We start from the raw sequence: 13627 nt of genomic DNA, 5'->3' as shown, positions 1-13627 counted from the left end.
TGCCACTGTTGGGGAACGTTGCAGAAAATAAAAATTTTCCTACGGTTTCACCAAGATCAATCTATGAGTTCATATAGCAATGAGAGAGAGGACTGCACCTACATACACTTGTAGATCGAGCGGAAGCGTTCAAGGGAACGGGGTTTAAGGAGTCGTACTCGTCGTGATCCAAATCACCGGAGATCCTAGCACCGAACGGACGGCACCTCCGCATTCAACACACGTATGGTCAGGGAGACGTCTCCTCCTTCTTGATCAAGCAAGGGGGAAGGAGAGGTTGATGAAGATCCAGCAGCACGACGGCGTGGTGGTGGATGCAGCAGCGATCTCGGCAGGGCTTCGCCAAGCGTCTGCCAGAGGGAGAGGTGTAGCAAGGGAAGAGGGAGGCTCCAAGAGCATGGGTGCGGCTGCCCTCCCTCCCCCCCCCCTCTTTATATAGGGCCCCTAGGGGGGCGCCGTCCCTAGGAGATGGGATCTCCAAGGGGGCGGCGGCCAGGGGGGTGGCTTGCCCCCCAAGCCAGGTGGAGGCGCCCCCACCCCTAGGGTTTCCCAACCCTAGGCGCAGGGGGGCCAAGGGGGGCGCAGCAGCCCACCAGGGGCTGGTTCCCCTCCCACTTGAGCCCATGGGGCCCTCCGGGATAGGTGGCCCCACCCGGTGGACCCCCCCCTCCTGACCCTTCCGGTGGTCCCGGTATCCTGAAACTTTCTTGATGGCCGAAACCTGACTTCCTATATACAATTCTTTACCTCCGGACCATTCCGGAACTCCTCGTGACATCCGGGATCTCATCCAGGACTCCGAACAACTTTCACTTTACTGCATACTCATATCTCTACAACCCTAGCGTCATGGAACCTTAAGTGTGTAGACCCTATGGGTTCGGGAGACATGCAGACATGACTGAGACGCCTCTCCGGTCAATAACCAACAACGGGATCTGCATACCCATGTTGGCTCCCACATGCTCCTCAATGATCTCATTGGATGAACCACGATGTCGACGATTCAATCAACCTTGTATTCAATTCCCTTTGTCAATCGGTACGTTACTTGCCCGAGACTCGATCGTCGGTATCCCAATACCTCGTTTAATCTCGTTACCGGCAAGTCACTTTACTCGTACCGTAATGCATGATCCCGTGACCAGACACTTGGTCACATTGAGCTCATTATGATGATGCATTACCGAGTGGGCCCAGAGATACCTCTCCGTCATACGAAGTGACAAATCCCAGTCTCGATTCGTGCCAACCCAACAGACACTTTCGGAGATACCCGTAGTGCACCTTTATAGTCACCCAGTTACGTTGTGATGTTTGGTACACCCAAAGCACTCCTACGGTATCCGGGAGTTGCACAATCTCATGGTATAAGGAAATGATACTTAACATTTGGAAAATCTCTAGCTGAACGAACTACACGATCTTTGAGCTATGCTTAGGATTGGGTCTTGTCCATCACATCATTCTCCTAATGATGTGATCCCGTTATCAATGACATCCAATGTCCATAGTCAGGAAACCATGACTATTTGTTGATCAACAAGCTAGTCAACTAGAGGCTCACTAGGGACATGTTGTGGTTTATGTATTCACAAGTGTATTATGATTTCCGGATAATAAAATTATAGCATGAATAACAGACAATTATCATGAACAAAGAAATATAATAATAACCATTTTATTATTGCCTCTAGGGCATATTTCCAACAACAACGGCGATGAAAAAAGCTTCATCCGACGACGAAAAAAGCTTCAACCGGCTATGAAAAAAGTTTCAACTCGTATGACGAAAAACTATGAACGACCAAAGAAAAGCTACAACCGGCGATGAAAAAGCTTCATCCGACGATGAAAAAAGCTTCAACCGTGGAGCCGTAAGCCATGGACGACAAATGAAAAGCTACAACAGGCGGTTACAAAAGCTACAACCGACATTGAAAAAAGCTTCAAACTAATTGTCTTAGCTGTGAATCCCGCGATGGCGATGATGTCGTTTTGCTGCAGCCATAGTTGGTTTTGCTACAAACGGTGTTGGAATTTGCTACAACCATTTTCATAGCTACTTGCTGCTGCTCCGCCGAGCTCCCACGCCTGCCCATGGCCATCATCGCCGCGGTGCCGTTCCGGGAGGAAAAAGGTTCAACGGTTGCAGCTCCGTGCGTGGTGGGTTGCAGCTCAAATGTGGTCGGGTCTGACGAGGGCATGCAGAGCTCCGGTGGCGCGGATCCGAGAAGATCTGTCCGAGGGCAGCCGGATCGGCTGATTCCCATGGCGGTGGCGCTCCCTGGGAGGTCTCCGGCCGGCGAAGCTTGGCCATGGCAGCGCGGAGAGAGAGAGACAAGCGAAGGGAAGAAGAGAAACAGGAGGGAGAAGAGGCACGTGGGTGGGGCCCCCATCCTATGTGTCGCTAAGTGAGTTATTCGGTACGTTCGCGCGTGGACGCGACCGGCCGAAGCTTCGGTCGGTGCCCCGTCGTGAAATGTTTCCCTTCTCTGAACGGGTGGAAACCCTGTAACCTGTCGGTTTGCCATTCTTCGGCTTGAAATGAAAATTCAGGTGGGCAGCTCAAAAATGAAAATGTGAACCCACATATCGAAAGGGGAAATCGACGACACGAGAAATACTCCCTCCGGAAAGAAATATGAGAGCGTTTAAATTACTGAAGTAGTAATCTAAACGTTCTTATATTTGTTTACAGAGGGAGTAATTATTAATCGGCTCTGCTAAAAATCAGTCGACTGATTTTTAGTGAAGTCTAAGTCGATTTGTTGACCCTTAGATCTTTGTGTTGCTTTAGGATCCGTGCAGCCCTGTTGTTTCTTGTAAATCAGCACACATAAGGAACGAACTGGGTGGGCCTGTTTTTTTGTCTTTGCTTTTTTGATCGGGGCAGGCTTGAGATGGTGGGCTGGGCGGGGGTCCTTTTCTTTGTGTGTTGAGCTTTATTTTGCTAGTTGTTTTACAAGGTTTAGGTCCGTTTTATATTTTATTTTTGATGTTTTCGTACAGGAAGGGAACAAACAGATAGAGTGAAGTGACTTGTGTATGTTTTTTTGTTCTTAGTTAGTAGCAGTACTAAGAGCATCTTCAGCCGTTCGGCCCCCCAGGGCGCATAAAAATCGCCCCTGGGGGCGAGCCAGCGACTCTTTCGGCGCTGGGGACGGTTTTGCGCCCAGTCGTCGCCCCCAGTCGCCGATTTTGGCCCGTTTTTTAAGCCTCATTTCGACGAAAAAGGCCCATATGGGCGAGAATAGGCCCATATTCGGCGTGGTTCGCCGTGGCTCAGCGTTCAATTATCAAAATAAATATTTTTTATTACATATTTCATCACAGAAATTTCAAATACTTCAACAAAATAGTACAACAACAAATAGTTCAATACAAATTATATAGTTCAACAAATAAAAACTCATATTTCATCACACGTCACGCCCGGTGTCGCCCTTGAGCCTCCATAGGTGCTCTATCAGATCTTGCTGCAGTTGATGATGCACCTGTGGGTCTCGGATCTCCTGACGCATACTGAGGTAGGCAGTCCATGTTGACGGTAGCTGGTGATCAACTTGGGTAAGAGGACCCTGCCGGTGGTATGGTTCAGTGTCAAACACTGGATCTTCCTACTCGCTCTCAATGATCATGTTGTGCAAGATGACACAGCAGGTCATGATCTCCCACATTTGATCTTTCGACCAGGTCTGAGTGGGGTACCGGACAACAGCAAATCGAGATTGGAGCACACCAAATGCCCGCACGACATCCTTCCTGCAAGCCTCTTGAATCTTTGCAAACCAGGCATTCTTGCCTCCAGGAACAGTGTTTTTGATGGTCTTGACAAATGTCGACCATCTCGGATAGATGCCATCAGCTAGATAGTACCCCTTGTTGTACTGCCGCCCATTGATCTCGAAGTTCACTGGAGGAGAATGACCTTCAACAAGCTTGGCAAAGACAAGAGAGAACTGCAGCACGTTGATGTCATTGTGAGTTCGTGGCATACCAAAGAAGGAGTGCCAAATCCAGAGGTCTTGTGTGGCCACCGCCTCAAGTACCATACTGCAACCGCCTTTGGTGCCTTTGTACATCCCCTGCCAAGCAAATGGGCAATTCTTCCATTTCCAATGCATGCAGTCGATGCTTCCAAGCATCCCAGGAAATCCTCTTGCTGAATTCTATGCTAGGATCCGAGCAGTGTCTTCCGCATTGGGTGTTCTCAAGTATTGCGGTCCAAACACTGCCACCACTGCCCGACAGAACTTGTAGAAACACTCTATGCTGGTGGACTAGGCCATGCGCCCATAGTCGTCCTGTGCGTCACCGGGAGCTCCGTATGCAAGCATCCTCATCGCTGTCGTGCATTTCTGGATCGAGGTGAATCCAAGTTTGCCGGTGCAATCCATCTTGCATTTGAAGTAGTTGTCGAACTCCCGGATGGAATTCACAATCCGGAGGAAAAGCTTTCTGCTCATCCGATAATGGCGCCGAAATGTTCTGTCGCCGTGAAGTGGAGCATCGGCGAAGTAGTCGGAGTAGAGCATGTAGTAGCCTTCGAGACGATGCCGGTTCTTTGCTTTAACCCGCCCCGGCGCCGAGCCACCTCGCCGCGGCTTTTCATTGCTCGCCAGCAGCTGGGCGAGGGCGGCGAGCACCATGAGATACTCTTCTTCCTGGACGTCGGCCTCGGCTTCCTCCTCCAGCAGCGCGGTGAGCACTTCCTCGTCATCCGAGTCCATCGCTGAGGTAGGCAAATCGCCGAACACCTTGCGCGCGGTGGGCGTGCACCCGCCACTAAACTGACCCTCCGCGGCCGGAAACGGCGGCCGGAAACGCCCAGCTGGTGTCGGAGGGGCTGTCGCGGCGAACCTATGCTATTTTTCCAACGGGGAATGTCTATCTACCGGTGAAGGGCGGCGGGGCGGCGCCGGGATATACCTAGTTGCGGCCGAGAGCGCGGGGGTGGGAGGCGGTCGGGGAAGAAAATCTTGACTTTTCACCTAACCGCGTGGGCCAGCCGTAATTTTCCCTTGTGCCGGAGCCCCCAAGCGCCCCCAAGTGTGTCGGGTTCGGCCTGCGGCCGCCGAACGGAAAAAAGGGCCGAACCGGCGCTTTTCGTCGTCCTGGGGACGCGACTGGGCCGTTTTTTTGGTGTCGGTGCCGAAAAAGTCGCCTGGGGGGGCTGTTGGGGGCGCGGCTGGAGATGCTCTAAGCACTTTATTTCATAGGCCTCGACTTTTTAATTTTTTTCTACTATTTTTTTCTCTATTTAGGTTCATACGGGACTGTTAAAACTCAGTCGACTCCCTGGCCATTAGATCGTTGTTGCTTCAAGATCCATGCCGCTATGTCTGTCTTATATTAAAATAGATTGCTTAGGTGTGCGATGGGCCAATTTCCTTTTTCTTTTATTGTTTCTTTTCTCTTGTGTAGGCCAAATATGCGCTATGGGCTCGGCTTGAGAGGTTTATTTTTTGTCTAGTTTTGCACTTAACTTTTCAACGAGGGAAACAAACCGTCCGAAGAGGGGTGGGGAAGCAGCTGAGAACTACGGAGGGCAGCTATTTTGTATCTTTTTTAGTTTTTTATTTACTTGTAAGCATTGTTGAGGAAATCGTTAACTGGTAGCTGCTCGGTTGGCTGGTGAGTAGGGGATTAATCAGCTAATCCGCAAGTTAATCGGCCATTTAATCAATTAATCGGACGATTTATCGGTTTATAGGCTACTCGGTGACCCTACGAGTAGGGATTAATCGGCAAGTTAACTGGTTAATCGGATAAATTCTTGAACAGGGCTTGTAAGTGTTTTAAATGATTCTTTCGTCTATGTTCCTTGTCATGTTTGAATGTCTTTTTACATTTTCTATTTTCACATTTCTCTTGCTTTTATTTTTTTTCCTTTTATATCATTGTTCTCAAACCTTTTTGGCACGATTCTAGTTACCTTATTTTTAATTTTTTACTGATCAACAAGTTTTATTTTTGAAATTTTACATCATTGTCATCTGGTTGCACAATCTCCCTGACTTCATCGACTGTAAATCAGTTGTTCTTTGTCAGGGGAGGGGGCAGCTGCATGTTTAACGCTAGGCACATATGCAAGTGTCGCACCCCGACGTAAATGTATGCCTTCAATGCGACTGCAACTATGTGGAATTTTGTTGGGAGTGGAAAATTATTTGTCTATCACTAGGCACACAACTCCAAGTGTCATGTACGGACTGAAATTTTGTGGTGTTTTGTCGGGCCGGGCACTTGCATGCATGCCATGAGCCATGCAACTGCAAATATCGCCCCCTACCGCAAATTGCATATCTTCAACGTGATTGCAACTATGTGGTGTTTTTGTCGGGGAAGGGGTACTTGCATGTGTACCACTATGCATGCAACTGTAAGTGTTGCCCCCGATTCAACTCTGTGTTTCCTTGTCAGGGGAAAGGAATGGTTGCACGCTTGCCACTAGGCACGCAACTCGAGATTGACCTTTTGATTTGTCGGATGGGGCAGCATCGAGAGAGAGGGTCCCAGTTGCATGCCAAACAGCTGGGGATGCAACTACATGTCCCCGAGAATGGAAGCAATTGCATGTGTTATAACTGGTTGCAACTCGACTTCTATTTTTTGTTTGTACGAGGAGAGACACCAGTTTGCATGTCCCACCCTAGGCACACAACTACATGTCTTCTAACTTGGTCACAACTTGGGGGAGGGGGGGTTGTTGCGGCATCAAGAGAGGGGCCCCAGTTGCATGCCCCACACTAGGCACGCAATTGCATGTCTTTATAACTTGGTTGCAACTCGACTTCCATTTTTTGTACAGGGAGAGGTGCCCGTTTTTTTGCATGTCCCCACAATGGGCACGCAACTTCATGTCTTCGAGCATGGACGCAATTTTGGGGGGACCCTTGTTTTGTCGGAGGAGGTGGCGTCGAGAGACATGGGGCGCATTTGCATGTCCCGCACTAGGGACTCAACTGCATGTATTCTAGCTTTTTTGGTCACAATTAGGGGCACCATTTGTTTTGTTGGAGGGGGCGGCATCGAGAGACACGGGACCGAGTTGCATGTCCCACACTAGGGACGCAACTACATATCTTCTAGCTTTTTGGTTGCAACTAGGGGGCACCCTTTATTTTGTTGGAGGGGGCGGCATCAAGAGACATGGGGTCCAGTTGCATGTCCCACACTAGGCATGCAACTGGATGTCTTCTAGATTTTGGTCACAACTAGGGGGGCGCCTTCGTATTGTTAGAGGAGGCGGCGTCGAGAGACATGGGGCCCAATTGCATGTCCAACACTAGGCACGCAACTAGATGTCTTCTAGTTTAGTCACAACTAGGGGGCCTTTGTTTTGTCGAAGGGGTGGCGTCGAGAGACATGTGGCCCAGTTGCACGTCTCATACTAGGGACGCAACTGCATGTCTTCTAGCTTTTTTAGTCACAACTAGGGGGGCTTTATTTTGTCGGAGGGGGCGACATCGAGAGACGTGGGGCCTAGTTGCATGTCCCACACTAGGACGCAACTACATGTCTTCTAACTTGGTCACAACTCGGGGGGGGGGGGGCTTTTGCTTTGTTGGATGGGGCGACATCGAGAGAGAGAGAGAGGGGGGCCCTGCATGCCCACACTAGGCACGCAGCCGCATGTCTTCAAGCATGGTTGCAACTGCATGTGTTATAACTTGGTTGCAACTTGACTTCCATTTTTTGTTTGTACGGGGAGAGACACCAGTTTGCATGTCCCACACTAGGCACGCAACTGCATGTCTTTCTAACTTGGTTGCAACTCGACTTTCCATTTTCTGTTGTACGGGGAGAGGCGCCAGTTGCCTGTCCCACGATGGGCACGCAACTGCATGTCTTCCAGCTTGGTCGCAACTGGGGATCGTTTTTTTGTTGGAGGGGCGACGTTGAGAGAGATGGGGCGCAATTACATGTCTCACACTAGGCACACAACTGCATGTCTTCTAACTTGGTCGCAATTGCATGCCCTATAACTTTGGTTGCAACTCAACTTTCATTTTCCTGTTGTACGGGGAGAAGGCATTAATTTTTTGCATGTCACACAATGGGCACGCAACTGCATGTCTTCTAGCTTGGTTGCAACTAGGGGGGATTTTGTTTTATCGGAGGGGCAAACAACAAGAGAGAGAGGTGACCAACTGCATGTCCCACACTAGACACGCAACTATATGTCTTTTCAAGCATGTCACAACTGCATGTCTTTATAACTTGGTTGCAACTCGAACTTCCATTTTTCTTGTACGGGGAGAGGCACCAAACACTATAATACAAGGGGGGGCTTTGTTTTGTAGGAGGGGGTGGCGTCGAGAGACATGGGGGCCTAGTTGCATGTCCCACACTAGGCACGCAACTGCATGTCTTCTAGTTTGGTCGCAACTAGGGGGAGCTTTGTTTTGTCGGAGGGGGCGGCGTCGAGAGACATGGGGCCTAGTTGCATGTCCCACACTAGGCACACATCTACATGTCTTCTAGACTGGTCGCAACTAGGGGGGCTTTGTTTTGTCGAAGGGGCCGGCGTCAAGGGACATGGGGCCTAGTTGCATGTCCCAAACACTAGGCACGCACTTGCATGTCTTTTCTAGATTGGTCACAACTATGTGGGGGGAGGGGCTTTGTTTTGTCGGGGGAGGGGGCGTCGAGAGACATGGGACCTAGTCGCATGTCCCACACTAGGCACGCAACTGCATGTCTTCTAGTTTGGTCTCAACTATGGGGGGGCTTTGTTTTGTCGGAGGGGGCGGCGTCGAGAGACATGGGGCCTAGTTGCATGACCCACACTAGGAACGCAGCCACATGTTTTTCTAGATTGGTCACAACTAGGTGGGGGGCCTTTGTTTTGTCATAGGGAGCGACGTCAAAAGAGATGGGGCCCAGTTGCATGTCCCACACTAGGCACGCAACTGCATGTCTTCTAACTTGGTCGCAACTGGGGGGAGGGCTTTGTTTTGTTGGAGGGGGCGGCGTCGAGAGAGATGGGTTTAGTTGGCAACTGGGTTTAGTTACGACCATGCTAGAAGACACCAAGTTACGATTGCAATTGCATGCCTAGTGACAAACATGCAACTCCTCCGTGAATCCTGTACCCTCACTATGTCTCACGAGAGCACCATAACGCCGTTGTTTTCCACCATGCTCGCAAACACAAATCAAGCACACGATCTCGCAACACTAGCTTGTATTTTTTTTTCTTGTTTTTTTAATTCATATACATTTTTTCCTTTTTCTGTTTGCATTTTCCCCAAGGATTTAAGAAAAAAAATTAATTTATTTTTTGTGTCTGATTCTGAGAGCGGAGCTCATTTTCTCAAAAAAAAGAGCATATTAAAGGAGGGAAGAGTTACTTGTTCAGATTCTCGAACACGTTTTTTAATGCTTTTTTGTGAAGGGAGTGACTATAGACAGTGTGCTGTTGTTTCTTTTTTTTAGTCTCTGGAATGTGGACCAAGACTCAACATCTTTCTAGAGGCCATCCAACGACACTGTTTGAATTGAGAGAAGAGCGTAGACACAGAGTGAAAACAGGAGAGGAAGGAAGGTTTTCACAACGGAAGTCGCCGGCGACGAGATGCTCGGCGATCCGGGGCCCCTCCAAGATCGCCCCGACTACATCTCTACGGCGTTTTTTAGGGAGGGGCGGTTGCATGTTTGTCACTAGGCATGCAACTGTAAGTGTTGCCGCGACTACAACTCTATGTCGGTTTTTGTCGTGGGCAGGGTGCAGATACAAATGCAACCATTTTTCATGTTTTAATATTTTTTCTGTTTATCCTTTTTCTTTTCTAATTGTAAGATTCTTGCTACTTTTTGATTTTTAATTTATATTAAAGAATAAGTTTTTAGTATATTGTCATCTGGTTGCACAATCGCCCTTGACTGTAACTTCAAAACTCAACTGATATTTAGTGATGTTTTTTCTTCTTTTATTTTTTGTTTTATATTGTTTTCTAAAATTTGATACTGCAAACGTGCAACCTACTGTTGCGCATGCAACTACATATACTTCACACCGCATGCAACCACAGGTGATATAAGCACGCAACTAGAAGGCACGCGTGGGCGGGAGGGTGCTCGATTGGTGTCTTTTATTAATTTTTATCTTCATTTTATTTATTTTTATCCATTGCTTGTGCGCGCATCACATTATTATTCTTGTGAATATATTTGCTTGTGTTCAAATCCTTGTATTCTCCTTGAATGAAAAATGACAATAAGTTGCATGCCCATCTAAAAAAACTACAAGCACCGTACTGCATATACAAGGATTTTTCTGACAAAAACAAATGCAATGATTTGAACACACAAAAAAGCTGCCTCACTCGTTGAGGACTTGAGGTTGTAGTTTTTTATTCATAATTGTTAAGTTTGTAGCTGCATAGCAAAACACACATATATGTGTGGTCGTACAGCCCAAGCACAAGGAAGAGGGGAAAATCTGGCAACAAAGCATTGCTCACAGTGGAAAAGGTGACAAAAGCCCACTAAAAATACAAAGGCAGCCCATAACGCCAAAAACATACAAACAATTACAGAAATAAAACAAGTCTGCATGCTGATGTCATCAATCGACTTAGACTTCGACTGAGACCTAGACAGATCCATTATCTCTACTCCTAATGGAGCAGTTGGTAGTCTTGCTTCCAGGTTTTTTTTCGTCCCACCACTTTCGTCCGGTGTTTTTCCGTAGGTTAACCGTCGTAGATTTTTTTCGATGCTGATTTCTTATTCACCGGTTTATTTACCCCTCAGCTCTTTCCTTGTAAATCAGCACTTTCCAAATGTGCACGCACTCACGGATCTAAATTTACTAACTTATCCAAATCAACCGATACCTTCCATTATTGCAAATTTCTATAGGAAACAAATAATAGATTTTAAGGAAACAAATAAAAGATTTTAAAGACCCATCATACTTTACTAACAATCACTAAAAATCAAATCTAAATTAATTAACCTTACCTTAAATCACTCAATCACTTTAATTAGAAAACATTTTCTTTCCTAACTACACCCCGCTTAGTGTGCACATAACAATCCGAAGTAATTAGAGTCACATGATTGAATTCATTTATTTAGAGCGACATGATTGAATTCATTTATTAACAATAATCCTCACCAAAAGTGTGTTTAGCAATTTTAGAGGGCGGACCAAAACTCTGCCATCCGCTCGCCCGCTTTTGTTTAGGTACAGGAAAAAATGGCATATGAAAACAACACGACCGGGGCGGCGGCGCAATCTTCGGGGATAGGGGGTCGGAGGAGAAGGATTGGCCTGGCAGCATGATCGGGGTGCCTCCCCGCGGCCGCGGCCGTCCTCGCGATGCCACCTACCCGAAATCAACGCTGCTCCCTGCCGTCAGCCGAGGCGACGCCGCCTGGCCTCCTACCCACGGTCCGCTGCCGCGTGCGGCTACGGCGGGAGGAGTAGCGATAGGGCCGAGGTCCTTCATGCGTTCCGGGATGGAGGCCATGATTTCGTCGAGGTCGTTGCTGCCTCCTACACTTAGGGTGTGTCGCCGAGATCGAGGCGAGCATGAGGAGCTGTGGCCACCGCCATGGTCACCCCATCGCAGGGGATGGAGCACGCCGTCGGACTACAGCTTGTGGAGATCACTGTTGCTCTTCAGGTCGCGTGGTGACCGGATCTTGCCGATGTGTCCCTCCCCGACGACCTCCTCTTCGCCCGGTTGGCCGGCATGGATCTCGCCACTGCTGCCCTCAACTTCTCTGCCTCGAGCTCGACGGTCAGACACCATGGATCCCCCAGCTGGAGGGTCACGTGAACCAGCCGTCCTCCCATGCTGCAGCGGTGAGAAGGTGACATGGCTCTCCGTACACGAAGAGTGGAGTTCAGTCAAGTACTTATATACTTGGCCTCTACTACTGATCCATGTACATGGAGAAGAACAGACAACCGCTCATTCATGCTTCGTTCCACTCCTTTGCGCTACATTACTGGAGGTGACATTTTCCTATCTCTCTATGTTGTAACAAGCCTGCTGCCTGCATAGTTAATGGATTTGTTATTTAGATTTATCGCTGCTTAGTGCTTTGTTGCAATTGTTCACCCAAGATTCTTATATATAATCTGAGCGTATGTAGGCATACTTAGCTTTGCTATTCCATTTTTTTTGGCGCATAGAAATAAGAGTATTGTCCAGGTTAGGTATTCAATTGAGTATGGTATTTGGATTGCTATCAGAATGTCTTTTCTATGCATGTGATTTCTCACATCTGGTTATAATATTTGTGAAGACGTGCATTGTACGTGCACTTGGTAGCGGGTCCGTGGTCCGCGCTGGACGGCGCCGACACCGATCCGAGCCACCTCGTCCGCGTATTCTTGGAGCTGTGGTTGGTCGATTTACATGAAATTAATTTCCTCGGTTCTGGTGGCAAATATAATACACATAATCCATATTGTTATGCAGTAGCGTGTATCTGTGAAATAGATGGATTATGGTCCCGTACCCAATAAGATAGATATGTGTGTGTGTTAGAGAGAGAGGGAGAGGGGGATAGAGAGTGAGGAAGAGGGAGGGAGAGTGTGTGTCTGTGTGTGTGAGGATTTGATGGTAAAAAAGATCATCAATGTCGTAATATTGAATTCTTAAAATTAATGTGGCCCCGTTGCAACGCACGGGCGTTCTTCTAGTTAATATAGAGTAAAAGAGAGCCTGCGTTTCTTATACCCATTTCAGCATGCCATGACAGACAGGCCGAGGTTTATTCATGGACACAGTGCTAACTACTATAGACGCACAGAGGTGCGAGCAAGCCAGGATGCACGCAGGCAGGCTGCAGCTAGGCGGACGTACGAAGTAGAGGCAATAGGTTGGTTACTGCCGGCAGTGGGTGGTGCAGAAGCAGCGATGGCGGAAGCCGCGGCACTTGCCGCCGGGGAAGCCCTCGGTCTTGCAGACGTTGGCGCAGTTGTGGTGGCGCACGCAGGGGCCCCTGAACCTGTGGCTCTTCGCCTCGCACGTCCGCGCCTCCGCCACCGCCACCGGGCCTCCCATCTCCCCTGTGCCCGCCAGCAGCAGCACCAGGAGGAGCGCCGCCGAGAGGAGCTTGCGTGAAGCCTCCATCGACCGATCACTGCTTGTTATGAGTGTATCAGGGTGGTGGTGGAGTGATGGAGCTGCTAGTTGTGTGAGCGCACCTGCTTATAATGTAGCGGCGCGCACAAGCTGCCGAAGCCATGGGTCAAACCGAACGCGATGCAGTTGCATCCAAATGAAAAAGGCGACAAATATGTGCCGCAATTAGGTAGGTAGTATGTGGAAAGAGCCAAAGGTCGATCCGGCGACGCCATGGATTACTACAAGAAAACTCACGTGGTCTGTGACGACGACGACGACCGGATTGCCGTGAGCTAGCAAGGGTAGGGAGCGGCGAGCGGTTGATCATAAACGCATCGATTCGGCCGGTGGACACGAACACGATTTTTCTAGGGTGCCCACCCGGTAGGCAACACCAAAGAATCCAGCGTCGGGGCGAGCTTTGAGATGCGTGCTACACTTTGACCATTTATTTCCATACATTTTAATTTTAAATACCACCTATTGTGTGTTTTGTAGATTTGTACATATGCTAAAGCGGTATACTCTGC

The 13627-nt window shown here is 48.7% G+C and overlaps 1 protein-coding gene across 1 annotated transcript; it reads right to left on the bottom strand.

Moving 5' to 3' along the window:
* Positions 1 to 12607: 12607 nt before the first annotated feature.
* On the bottom strand, positions 12608 to 13153 carry LOC123089408 (defensin Ec-AMP-D2-like). Its single transcript, XM_044511094.1, has one exon. The coding sequence runs from the start codon at positions 13101 to 13103 to the stop codon at positions 12855 to 12857; it is 249 nt and encodes an 82-aa protein (XP_044367029.1). The 5' UTR covers positions 13104 to 13153; the 3' UTR covers positions 12608 to 12854.
* Between the last annotated feature and the right edge of the window lie 474 nt (positions 13154 to 13627).

The sequence above is a fragment of the Triticum aestivum genome, chromosome 4B, assembly GCF_018294505.1.
Source record: "Triticum aestivum cultivar Chinese Spring chromosome 4B, IWGSC CS RefSeq v2.1, whole genome shotgun sequence".
Classification (NCBI taxonomy): Eukaryota; Viridiplantae; Streptophyta; class Magnoliopsida; order Poales; family Poaceae; genus Triticum; species Triticum aestivum.
This window is presented reverse-complemented; position numbering and strand designations above follow the sequence as displayed.

What these genes read in the sequence shown, in the direction of transcription:
- LOC123089408 (XM_044511094.1), bottom strand. Translation starts at nt 13,103, where the DNA reads ATGGAGGCTTCACGCAAGCTCCTCTCGGCGGCGCTCCTCCTGGTGCTG.